Below are 13,029 nucleotides of genomic sequence, written 5' to 3'. Positions count from 1 at the left end.
TGGGCTGCAGAGAAGGACTAAAATGCATACAGGATACCTTCCAAACCAGCCATTTTTTTCAGATGTGGAATAAACGTTTTACAGATACATAGGCAGATGGATAGATATTAGAATAATAAAATCATAGGGTTGGAAAAGACCACAAGGGCCATCCAGTCCAATCCCCTGCCAAACAGGAAGCCACAATGAAAGCACTCCTGACAGATGGCCATACAGCCTCTGTTTACAAAGCTCCAAAGGAGGAGACTCCACCACCCTTGGAGGCAGCGTATTCCACTGTCGAACAGCCCTGACAGTCAGGAAGTTCTTCCTAATGCTTAGGTGGGAATCTCTTTTCCTGCACCTGATCCCAGTCTCTGGAGCAGCAGAAAACAAGCTCGCTCCCTCTTCAACACGACATCCCTTCAAATAGTTAAACGTAGCTATCTCGTCACCCCTTCACCTTCTGTTAAGCAATCTATGCAGTCTGGAGATCAGCTGCACTTCCAGGAGATCTCCAGGCCCCGCCTGGAAGCTGGCAACCCTATCTGAATCCGAGCAATCTGAACTGGGCCGGTTGCTCTACCTTGCGGGGTTGTTGTGAAGAGCTACAGGAAAGGGACGTAAGGGAAGCGCGTGGAAACGCGGAGCGTGACCTCTTCTTAAGATCCCAATCCGGGAGGGGGGAACCCTTCTGGGCACTCCGCAAGCTCCATTAAACACGCCCGGGGGTGGGGGTGGGGATGGGGGTATGGGGTCGCACCGCATCAGAATTTATGGTAGAGTCAGGCTGAACATCTACTATAGGGTGGGGGGGGGGGATGTTCAATCAGCTTGAATGATCCCTCTTCTACATAGTCTGTTTGCTTCTCTCCCCCTCTCTCGATTTCTTCTTTATGAAATATGTATGCCGAACAGATGTCTCGAACTCCCCCCAGGGCCCACACCCCGTCCCCCTCCCCGCTGCCTCTCCCTCCACCCCCATTCAGTCCCCCTCCCCTGCTGTCCCAGGGGCTCTCCTCTCCTTCCCAGCCAATGGCATCCTTACTCCGGGCTTTTAATATTGATGAGGGGGGGCTCCGGAGTGGCCAATGGGAAGCCCGCGGCTGGACACAGCATGGTGCCCGGGTGGGTATATATAGGGGCCGGGACAGGCGCGTCCAGGTGTACCCCTGATGTCACCAGGAAGGGAGCTCGGTGCGGGGGGCGCATCAGGGGCCACCCATGTGGCTGCTGCCTCTTGGGGAGCCCCCCAGATGGACGCGGGGTCCGGAAGCGCAGGGCGCAAACTTTTCGGCCAGCGGACCCTCGAATGAATGGAGCGATCTGGCTGCCCTGGATTTCCACTCGGGGTTTACCTTTGAAAGGAGGGAGAAGGGTCCCCAGGAAAATCCGGAGGAGCAGAGGAGCTTGCTTTCTCAGGGGTAAGATTTTAAGGGAACGTAGCTATTTATTTTATGTTTTGGAAGGCATCCAGTATTTATTTTGGAAAGGGCTTGCGTGGATTCTTGTACTTGTGCTACCTGCTTTCCCGATTCTTTCACAGTAGTTCTGTGCCTCTGGGAGGTTTGAAAGAAAGTGACGGAGAGAAAGTGGGAGAGAGAAAAAGTAGTTTCTAGTCTGGATAAAAAACTGCAGGTAGTTGTGTCTGGGGTGGAGGGCGGAGACCCAAAGCCCTGAAATACTTTAAGGTATTTTCATCATCCAGTGAAACACTCAGTTCCGATCACATCTTAAACATATCAAGCAACCACTCTGTAGAGGAGTTCTTCGGAAGCTTATGCATAACTCTGTGACGCCTTAGCCCTCCTAAAAGGTACCATGCTATAATCGAGGCTTTGGGACTGGTTCATGGACCTTTCCAGTGGTGGGATTCAAATACTTTAACAACTGGTTCCAGTGGTGGGATTCAAAAACTTTAACAACTGGTTGTTTACAAGCACCATTTTAACAACTGGTTCTGCCGAAGTGGCGCGAACCTGCTGAATCCCACCACTGCGCCCTTTCCTTCATTTGATATAAAATATCCCTGGTTTGCCAACTGATGGGGGAAACCTCAGCCTGGCCTGCTCTTGTGCCGCTGGCAGCAACTTGGTGTGCAGAAATCACCTGGAAAAGCTTTTTGGAGCGTGCAACTGTGCACGGTTGTTCACTCATATTCGTGGGTCGTGTTGCTCGCTATGGCAACAGCACAGGAGCGGATGCTGTTAGAAAAAGTTAGCGGTTGTTCCGCAGCCTGGCCCGAGCAAGCAAAACCTTGCTGGCAGCATTCAAGAGAGGGTTGGGTTCAATGACTTGACATCTGTCAGGAATTTATCCCCAAGTCTTGTGAGAGGCTTGATATAAACTTAGACCACCGATCCATTTTGCTCAACCCTGGAACGGCTGCATTCTCTGAGTTCTCTGGAAGAGGGTCTTTCCCAGCCCCAGGGATCCTTTTAACTGGAAATGCTGGGGACTGAATTGGTGATTGCTGTGTGCAAAGCATATGCTCTGCCACTGAGAAACGAAGTGGAACAAGGGACAGTGAGTGTTGAACCGGACTCTCCCTTGGATAGAGCAGGGAGGAGTAAACCAGTGAGGGGGTGTGGTCCCTGGCTCCTGCCCATCAATAATTCAGAGTGAAGAAATGAATTGAACAAAGATCTGTGTAAACAGTTTCAACCACCTGTCCACTTAAGTCCTTAAGACCAGCTTGGATGGCTGAGAGTGTTTCTGGAAGATGCTGCGGTTCAAACAGAAGGTCGGGTTTCCTAATGGAAGTTAAGGGGCTGTCTCTCTGTGTTTCCTCAATGATCAAACTGTGATATGTCGATAGTGGTGTTAAGAGAACACCCTTGGCTGATTTGGGAGTTCTCAGTGGAAAACAGCAACCCCTGAAATGCCTAAAGTGAGAAAAAGACAATACAATTCTAAAATGTATTTATTAAGAAGAAAAATCAAACAAGAGTCCAGTAGCACCTTAAAGATGATTGAAGAATGTACAGCTTTTTGGAGCTCTCTCAGCCCCACCCACCTCACAGGGTGTTTGTTAGGAGGGGGAAAGGGTAAGGAGATTGTAAGCCCCTTTGAGTCTCCGGCAGGAGAGAAAGGGGGGATAAAAATCCAAACTCTTCTTCTTCCAAACTATTCCTGGATATGCTTTTGTGAGTCAGACCTCACTTTATCCCATACATGGGTGTATAAGCGATTTGGAGTCCCTATGGATAAATATACACCATGTATCTGATGAAGTGCTTCTACTGACAACTGATGCTGAAAGAAATTTTGTTAAGTTTTTCAGGTAACTCTGGGATTCTGTTTAATTTCTATCACAGCTTCTCCTCTGGATTTATTAGCAGGTATGCCCCATTAAACCAGCGTGTTACTTCTGAGTAAGCAGGCTTGGGATCACACTATACATTCAAGGTTTGGCCAGCTCTGGTGTGGACCAGCACATAAATATATGGAAGAATAGAATGTCTCAGTTTTGACATTTGCATCTGACTATATGATAAACTAGGGCTGAGTTTGACTTAAGTTTTAAGCTCGTGTGAAGCTGGTTTTAGATACCAATTTTGAGGTGTCTCATGGCCCAGAAATAACACATTGCGGTGACATAAGCTCTCTAAGAGCATTCTGCAAAGGGAACTTTTGACGCTCCCAGAACCTTCTGTTGCAATACATTTGTTAGCTTTCTAAGATGCCACAGGGCTCTTCATTGTTGTGCGGCTGCAACAGAACAATCGGGCTACCCGTCTGAACCAGGCAGCTTCGACAATCCCTCTCAGTCCCAACAGGGATCGGGAGTGGCTGCTTCACTAGGGAAAACCATTGTCTTTCTCACAGGCTTATTCGGCTTGCTTTGCCAGTTTTTCATTACTCCTCTTCATAGTAATGCCAACACACCAATCTTTGGGATCAGGTGCCTTCTGGTTTCAGGCTGTTGCTGCCTTCTTCTGTAAACTTTAGACCTACAGGTGTATGTATGCCCACCAACTGAGGGTAACACTTCATGTTGTTGATGACACAGGCACTGGCTTGTCAGAGTTCGGGCACAATAAATTAATTTTGAAAGTGCCACAAAATCTGTGTTTTCTGTGCCCCCCCCCCCCAACCAAACCACTCTCTCTCGACCAAACAATGTTTTTTTGTACCAGGTCTTGAAGTCGGTGTATGGACCTGGGGGGGAAGGAGGAGGGGTATAGGGGATGATTTTCTGCCCCCATGTGACTAAATGACCACTACCTGGGGACATTTGACCCTATGTGTCCCCCTGGGCAGTACGCCCCTGGGCCTGCAAGGGACCGACACACCTACCTGTTGGTCATTGTCGGCTGAGATGCTCTGGAGTGTGCTTGGAAGCGTCTGGATTGCTTAACCTTTCTGATGTGTAGAATTTTTTAGAAATTAGGTGTTAGACACAGCCCCTGGAGTTTGTCACGGTCTCTCAGGGCAGAGATATTGTGCCTTCTGATATCGTCCATGTCCACAGATCATATCTTTGAAACTTCATGAGAAAGGGAACTTCTGAGAAAGGGAAGGCCGGGCTCCTACCAGCTAGACCTTTGGACTGCAAACCTTCTAATGGTTTGTATGTCTTGTCAGAGCCCCGCCATAATGCCGGAAGCTTCTGTCATAGATTGAGGGAAGCTGCAGCTAAAGATGCCCTCTGCATATTATCAGAGGTTTTTCTTCCTTCCTCATTCACCCAGTCCCAACACATCAGCAACTAGCAAGAGAGGTGCGAAAATTGCTTGGAGAAATTGAACACTGAAAGCTAGAGAGTTGTTCCAACGGGAAGCATTTGTTCCCCAAATACCATGGTAGTTTTTGCTTCCTAACATCACTGCTCAGTTCCATTTGTGTTACGGCCTCAAAAGGGCTCACTGTGGCCCAGGTTCAGCCTAGCACGCTCAGTCCCAACAGCTGTCTTCAGTTCCAGGAAGAAAAAAGGACTTCTGGGTATATAGAGTGAGCACAATTCAGAAACCTGAGTTATAGAAGCAGAGCGTTCAGGTCAGCAGGTATATCTTCCAGGTCATTTTGGACCCCAGTGCCTCTCATTAGAAATCAAGCGTTGCTATGCCCGCCCTCTCTCCCTCTTGGCACTGTTCTCCTGATATATACACCTGCTGCAGGTAAACAACTCTAGCCACCAGAAACAGTCCTCTTTTCTAGGATTGGCTCTGCACAAATAAGCTATTATGAGCTAGCCACCAGAGAGTCAATTGGAGGAGTCTGAGGGAAGCAAAACAGGATTAATCATACTCTTCAATTGTCCTTATTTACCAGGAACAGTCCCTGTTTTCCACTCACTATTTCTGCCACCTTGGAATGTCAGTGTGAGTTGCTAGCAAGAACAGCCTTCAAGATTCATTCCCTTCTCTAGAAGTTAAATCTCTGAGCAAGCATTAATGCTTCTTGTCCCTAGTGGACATCCATGTTAATGTCTTTGCACGAACGCTAAGAGCGCTGCCATTTCCCACCCCAGGGAAGCTGCCAATCAATCAATTTATTACTTTGTTTTGACCAAAAACCCACATTAAATTGCCACACAATTATAGCTGTCAAAACTGCGAGCAGTGTACAAACCATGGTTAGGAGTCAATGGGACTGAACAGCCTTAATACTTTACTCAGTCACTAGTGTGAACAGAGTCTACATGTACGTGGAGCGTTAGTTGTCCAAAAGCCCTGCCGAATAATGCACTTTCAATCCACTTTCAACGCACTTCGAAGGTAGATTTTACTGGGTGGGATTGCAAAATCTGCTTTCAAACAATTGCGAAAGTGGATTGAATGCACATTATTTTGCATGTGTGGAAAGGGCCTCTCTTCACACTCGTGATTGAGTAAAATGTGAAGCTATTCAGTTCTACTGACTGCTAGCCATTGTGTGTGCATTGCTCAGAGTTTTGACTGCTAGTGCACAACCCCACCCCACCTTTGTATTCTCCACAAAATTATAGCTGAACAACACAGGTTAGGCAAACTTTGGGAATTTTAAAACTTATATAAAACCATAACATCAGTTTCTTGGTAATGAGTCATCATCACTGGAATAGGTGGTAGAGCGAACGCTTGCGCAAAACTTCGCCACTCGGCCGGACACTTGCTGATACTCATCTGAGGGGATCCTTCTAAGTCGCACTTTTCCCAGAACGGCCTGGAATTTTATCTAGCAGCGGGAAGACAAGTTTTGAGTAAACCTTGTCATAAAATGGGCATCAAAATATATCGTGCTCCAGGGATTCTGTTTCTCTCATAACACATGGGCAGTGGTGTCTCTCTGAGCTGGCGATCCTCTCATATCTGCCTTCTAAAACTGATGAGGGTACTACGAAAACTGTCTGTGTATTTGGGTGCTGTGTGGTTTCCGGGCTGTATGGCTGTGCTCTAGCAGCATTCTCTCCTGACGTTTTGCCTGCATCTGTGGCTGGCATCTTCAGAGGATCATGTATGAGAGTCATGTCTGTGTATTTCATGTATGAGGATCATGTCTGCGTATTTCTTAACCACTGGTCACAGCTTGTAAGATGGTTAGGTCCATATTTACCAAAATCATCCTCTTGACTTAAATTAGAGTCATAGAGGGGATGACAGCCAGATCAGACTTGCAGAAGGTTTGGGGAGGCCCGGTTCCTTCTCCCTTTCTGATCATTTGAACCCTGGCGCAGAACTTTCAGGAATGTAGAAGGAATGGAATTCAGCATGTTTTGGTGTGAGATTAGAGGTGGTGTTATAAACATTTCTGTTGACACCTGAAAAATATTGGGATGGATTTAAAAAGTGGCTCATGGCTATTCTGGAGTGTCACAGGTCCATCTGAAGTTCGGGTAATGGAGAAATTTGATATCACCAGCAAAGCAGGGTGAGGGACAAGCACTCCTTAAAATGCTCTTCAGAAACAAATCTCTTGATTCTGTAAGCTTCAAAATGACTGGCAGCTCCTTACGGTGAGCCAGTGTCTGAGCTTCTAGGACAGAATGGGACTCAATATTTTTCAGGCTCGTCCCTGATTCACATGCCTTTGAGCATGTGCAGAGTGCCTTTGTCTTCCAGGACAAAGGGTGCGGCTTCAGGCAAGCATAACTGCCAGTGACTCTCATGCTACAAATTAAGTGTTGAGGACTAGCGGACGAAGAGCTCCCTCCTCCGTCTCTCCCATTTCACTTTGCCAAATTGAGCTGCATTCCATATGTCCAGGGGGCAACAGAACTAGGCACAGAAGGCCTCATTTAATACTTAGGCAGGCTCCTTGTGTTCTTCCTTCTGCCTTTCCCCCTCACTCATTTCCCACCTGTCATCTCTCTGGAGAGTTTGGTTAAGGAGCTTCCAAAGTCTGGGCCCCGTCCTCCTACTGTGGGTCTTGGCTGACAGATTTGGCCTTCTCTCAGTCACAGACTAGGGTGGGCAGCTGAGGAGGCCTCGTTTAGTTCTTTGTTTCCCCCCTTGTGTTTTTCTTTCCTCACACCTCTTTTGAATCCTTTTCCCTCCCAGTTCTATTTATTCTTTTTCCCACCTATTATCTGCTGCTATTTAATTTTCTGATTTAAGCCTTTGATTTGCTTTTTAAGCCTCTCTCTTATATTATGTTTTATCCTGCCCGCCTTCCAAGGAGTTCAGGATGCCACACATCCCCCCTGCCCATTTTGTGCAAAAACAGGCCTGTGAGGTGTGGTTAGGCCAAAAGATGATAACAGGCCACAAGCCGTCTTTATTAGGGCTAGCATTGGTGAGGATTGTTTCTGTGTTTATTCATTGAGATGTTCCCACCACCTCAACATCCAGAACTATGTTTTCTGCCTCTGTATTTTGACAGGACATACAGAAGAAATTCCTGGTAACGGATAGCTGAAACGAAGGATAGACACATCCATATTCCAGCAACCTGTCTGGAGGATCAAGGGTCAACGGGAAGATTGGCTTGAGTTAGTTCTTCATCGGATGACAGCTGAAGAAATTGTCTGGGAAGACCCTTCAAATGGTGGAACTTTGATGTGGGATCTTACCGTAGCCCTGTGTCTGTTGGTAGGGTTTTCCGAACATCCTCCAGCCTCATTTCTATTCTGCCTTCCTTCTTCCAGTCGACCTTTTTCTTCCAGTCGGTCTCCCAGCCGATCTTTTTCTTTCCATATAGGACCAATTTTCATCTCGTCCATCCATCTTGCCTTCCTTCCACTCCTCCCCATTTCACCCTCCTTCCATTGCAGAAAGCCATGATGCTAAATTCAGACCAGACAGAGATTGATCTCCAGCCAACACATTCGGAGACAGAGTCGGTCTTTAGCGACTGTGGGGGTGGAGGGGGCCGTGGGGTTGGGGTGGAAGAGGCCGGTGCTCTTGGCCTCTGCAGCCAGTCCAGGGTAGTTGAATCTGGGGAGACCATGAAAAAAGACCTCCAGCACCTGACCCGGGAGGAGCGCCGACGGCGGCGCCGTGCCACAGCCAAGTACCGGACAGCCCATGCCACACGGGAGCGGATCCGGGTCGAGGCCTTCAACATGGCTTTTGCCGAACTTCGCAAGCTCCTGCCGACGCTTCCCCCGGATAAGAAGCTCTCCAAGATTGAAATCCTACGACTAGCAATCTGCTATATCTCGTACCTCAACCATGTGCTGGATGTCTGAATAGCAAGGGCTGCAGCGGTCTTCCAGGGTCAAACACCCCTGACCCCTTCCCTATTCTGGAACTGTTAACACTGAGCCCAGCTCTGTTCAACTTCAAGCTGAATCTGCTATTTGAACCACATTTTAGCCATCTCTGAGTTCACATCCTAAGTGGAACATACGATAGGTATCTGAGTTGTCCGTAGCCACCCACCTGCTCCACCTCCTGTGCAACAGAGGTGCTGCTGCCACACTAGGGTTGCCCACTCCTGGCTGGGAAACTCCTGGAGATTGGGGGTGGAGCTTGGGGAGGCCTGGGGTTAGGGAGAGAAGGGACCTCGGCGGAGTATAATGCCATAGAGTCCCCCCCTCCAAAGTAACTATGTCATCCAGGGGAACGGATCTCTGTAGTCTGGAAATCAGACATTATTCCCAGAGTAGAATTTGCCACGTGTTTGCATTTGGAATCTCCCACGGAATCCTCAGAGGCACCAGGTGACTGAAATGATGTCTGAGCTGCAGTCATTTCCAAGGACAGGGAAACAAACAACTGCAGCGATGGAATGAGAGGCAGCGTGGCATAGTGGTTAAGAGTAGATAGATTCTAATCTAGAGAACCGGGTTTGATTCCCCACTCCTCCACCTGAGTGGCGGAGGCTTATCTGGTGAACCAGATGTGTTTCCGCACTCCTACATTCCTGCTGGGTGACCTTGGGCTAGTCACAGTTCGTTCAGAACTCTCTCAGCCCCAGCTACCTCACAAGGTTGTGGGGAAAGGAAGGGAAAGGAGCTTGTAAGCCACCTTGAGTCTCCTTACAGGAGAGAAAGGGGGATATAAATCCAAACTCTTCTTCTTCCATCTGTCTCTTCCTTGGCCACTGAGGATGTTTTGCTGCTGGGGTCCTTGCCAATCATTTCACTCCAAGCTAGTCATTTATTTCCAACCCACCAATTGACTTTCTTCTTCTTTTTGCTTAAATTCTGTCTTGATAGTCATATATACAGTGACTGTATTGATGGTGTGTTAGACACTACTGCACGTGCTGTGGCTCAGTGGTAGAGCATGTGGTTTCCATGTAGAAAGTCCCAGGTTCAAACCCAAACATCGCCAGTTAAAAGGTTCAAATAGCAGGTCACGGGCAAGTCCTCTGCCAGAAACCTTGGAGAGCAGCTGCCAGACTGAGCAGGCAATACTGGCTTTGACCAGAGGGGTAGCTTGGCCATACTGTGCCCGGTGCTCACTCTGCATTTTCCGCCCTCCCCCCTCCCCCCTCACTTACCTTAGTTCAGCCTGAAAGTGCAGGGTGGAAAAAGGCCTGAGGCTGAAAACTTGAGTCTGAAAACGGCTTGGTGGGGACTACACTTCCCAGGAGACCTTGGGGCTTGCAAGGTCTCCTGGGAAGTGTAGTTCTCACCAGGTTGTTTTCAGCCTCAAGTAAACAATCCACTTTTCCAGCCTCCGCTTTCAGGCTGAACTAAGGTAAGTGTGGGGAGGCGCTGCAATTTTCCGCACCCCCCAGGCGTGCACCCGGTGCAATGCACCCCCCACAATCCCCTGGTAGCTCCACCTCTGGCTTTGACAGACCAAGGCTCTGATTCAGCATACGGCAGCTTCATGTGTTTACCAGGCACAAGGAACAGCCACCCAGAGCAAAGAACAAACATCAGTCAGTGCATCCAGTACGTTTTTATCCCACACTTCCTCTGAGGAGGCAGCTTTTCCTTTCCCTGTTTTATCCTCACAATAATCTCGCAAGTTAGGTCAGGCTGAGTCAGTGTGGTTGGCCCAAGTTCACCCAGTGAGCATCACTGGCAGTGACGAGATCAGGACTCCCAAATCCTAGTCCAGCAATCCAACCATTTCCTCACACTAGCTTTCTCACTGCCCCCTCCCCCCGATGATTAGTCTTCGTTCCTCCCGCTACATCTTTGAGCTGCAGCAACTCACGTACTACTGAAAGATGGCCTTGCAGGTAATTTCTTGTACAAATGACTGAGAACACCATGCGTGTTGAAATTCGCCACGTGTACAGAAATGCCCAACTCCGGCTGATTGCATGTAGACCACCATTCCCTAAGCTTGCCGTAGTGTAGGCGGCTCTTCTTTTCAAGCCCTTTTGCACCATCCTGCCACGTTTCTCCATTGGATTGGAGAAATCCAAGCTGGTGAGGGAACGTGTAACCCATGTGAAAGATACGCGGCTGAGAGTATAAGAAATCGGAGCTGTCTTGCTGGATGACGCTCAAGGTCCGTCTATTCCAGCATTCTCTGGAGACGAGCTGGATTTGAGTCCACGATCTCGTCAGATCTCAGACGCCAAGCAGGGTAAAAACCTGGCAAGCATTTGGGTGGGAGACCTCCAAGGAATGCCAGCGTTGTGACACAGAGGCAGTCGAGGGCAAACTTATATCTGAACATCTCTTACCTTGAAAATCCCACCAGGGTCACCATAGATAACTCGATGGGAAAAAAGCATCGTAGAGATCCATAGGATTTTAGGGGATTAGAGGTTTCAAGGACCAGAGCTCCCTTGGATGTCTGATGAGGGGAGTTTTGACTTGCAAAACCTCTCGCAACCCCCCACCCCCCAATCTTGTTGGTTAGGACCAACCCTGTACTCAACCCTGTACACACATCTAGCTGTTTTCCTGCAAATCTGCATAGCTTTATCTGTGTTCAGAGCCAGTGTATGAAGCTGCGACTCTTTTCCTACATTGTTGGATAACGTGCTCTCAATGCACCACAGCAATTGCTTGTGACTGGATTTTCCTGCATGAGACCGCAAAATCTACTTGCAAACAATGGCAGAAGTGCCTTAAGGGTGCATTATCCAGAAAGGGAGAGGATTTGGCTTGATATCAGTTCACTTCCTTTGTCCGTCCCAGATTCAGTCCTTGCTATTTGCAACTTAAAGATGTCAGGTAGAAGATACTGAGAAAGATCTTTCTGTGTCCGAGACCCTGGAGAGCTACTTTCTGATTGTCTAATAGAAGAAAGCCCAGTGGTCTGACTTGGCGCAACAAAACAACAGATTCTCTCCTCTGGTTGGTCCCCAGTGTGGGGCATTCAGAGGTAGACTGCCTCTGGCCATAGAAGTTCCATTTTGCTAACATGGCTGTCGATATACCTGTCCTCCATACAAACCCTAAGTACGTCTTGCTGAATATGACCAAAGGCCCTCATAGTCTTGCATCCTGTTTGTGAAAGGGGCTGGCCAGATGCTTCCGAGCAGCCTGCAAAGGGCACAAAGGCAACAGCTCCCATTGATTGTGCACTCCTAGCAATTAGAATGCAATGGTAGATAGTCCATGAACATGAAGGTTCCATTTAACTATTCTAACGGTGATTGGAAGGGATGCTGCAAAGCCGAGCACTGCCTTGCTGGACCAGACCCATGCTCTTCTGCTCTAGCATCCTGTTTCCCTCAGCTTGAAGTCTGTCGGAAGCTCGCAAACAAGGCTTAAAGCCCTCAGATGCCTCCCCCGTTGTTTGTTTCTAGCATCTGACACTAATTGTAAGTATGTTGTTGTCTCTGCGCATAGGAAGTTTCTTTTGGCCGTATACCCACCTCCTTTGCACACACTCCAGAAGCAAGGGTCCCTTGATACAACTGGGGTATTATTTTGTTTTGCTGCTTCGTAGACAAGTGAGGCAGCTCTTAGATCAGAAGGAGATACAAAAGAGCCGGGGGAGGAGGGGTCAGGATGAACCCCCCCTCCCGCTTCGACGTCTTGAACAACGTCTCTGTGCCACAAAACTGTATTTATTTATGTATTTATTTATTTATTTTGGAGGGGGAAAATGTTATTTATTTGCAGTGTTCATGCACTTTTTTTAAGCGAAAAGATCTTGGAAAGAAAACGAAAAAGCCCTTTGTTTATGGCGCATCTATACGTGTGTGTGTATATCTTCGTGTGTCTGTATGTTTCCGTTCTCTGTTTTAGAACAAACCAGAGTTTATAATAATTATGACGGTTATTTATGGTTTTTTGTAAGCAAAAGGGAAACAGAAATTAAACTCCTTCCCCCACAAATGAGGGTGATGTAGTGGGGAATATAACAAGCGTGATGTGTCTATTTTTTTGCTTGCTTTTTTCCCTCAGGTTTTTTTTTTTTAATTCTTGCGTGGTGCGGAGAACAGCAGCTGGGTAATTTCACAAATGGTAATTGATGGTCATGGGTGCAGGCAGTTAGGATCAGGGTAATCAAATCTTATGCTCCAAAGCATGAAATGATCACAGCAGGGCGGGAGGGCAGAAGGAGCAATGGTAAGGCACAAAGTCTTTGCCCAAATGTAGCATGGGAATTCACTGGGCCCTGCTGTTAGGACCAGTCCGGACCCACTGAAGGGTTTAGGGTTATCCACTCCAGATTGGGAAATTCTGGGAGATTGATGGGTGGAACTGGAAAGGTGAGGTTTGAGGAGGCAAAAACTGGAATATATTCACCTGGAACTACA

The 13,029-nt window shown here is 47.9% G+C and overlaps 1 protein-coding gene across 1 annotated transcript; it reads left to right on the top strand.

The window, feature by feature from the left end:
* Positions 1 to 1,155: 1,155 nt before the first annotated feature.
* Positions 1,156 to 9,265, top strand: NHLH1 (nescient helix-loop-helix 1). Its single transcript, XM_048516588.1, has 2 exons — positions 1,156 to 1,403; positions 7,783 to 9,265. Exon 2 carries the CDS (start codon positions 8,180 to 8,182, stop codon positions 8,588 to 8,590), a length of 411 nt encoding a protein of 136 aa, XP_048372545.1. The 5' UTR covers positions 1,156 to 1,403; positions 7,783 to 8,179; the 3' UTR covers positions 8,591 to 9,265.
* The last annotated feature ends 3,764 nt before the right edge of the window (positions 9,266 to 13,029 follow it).

Source organism: Sphaerodactylus townsendi, linkage group LG01 (assembly GCF_021028975.2).
Source record: "Sphaerodactylus townsendi isolate TG3544 linkage group LG01, MPM_Stown_v2.3, whole genome shotgun sequence".
Taxonomy (NCBI): domain Eukaryota; kingdom Metazoa; phylum Chordata; class Lepidosauria; order Squamata; family Sphaerodactylidae; genus Sphaerodactylus; species Sphaerodactylus townsendi.
The sequence above is the reverse complement of the archived record's forward strand: the minus strand, read 5'-3'. Positions and strand labels throughout refer to the sequence as shown.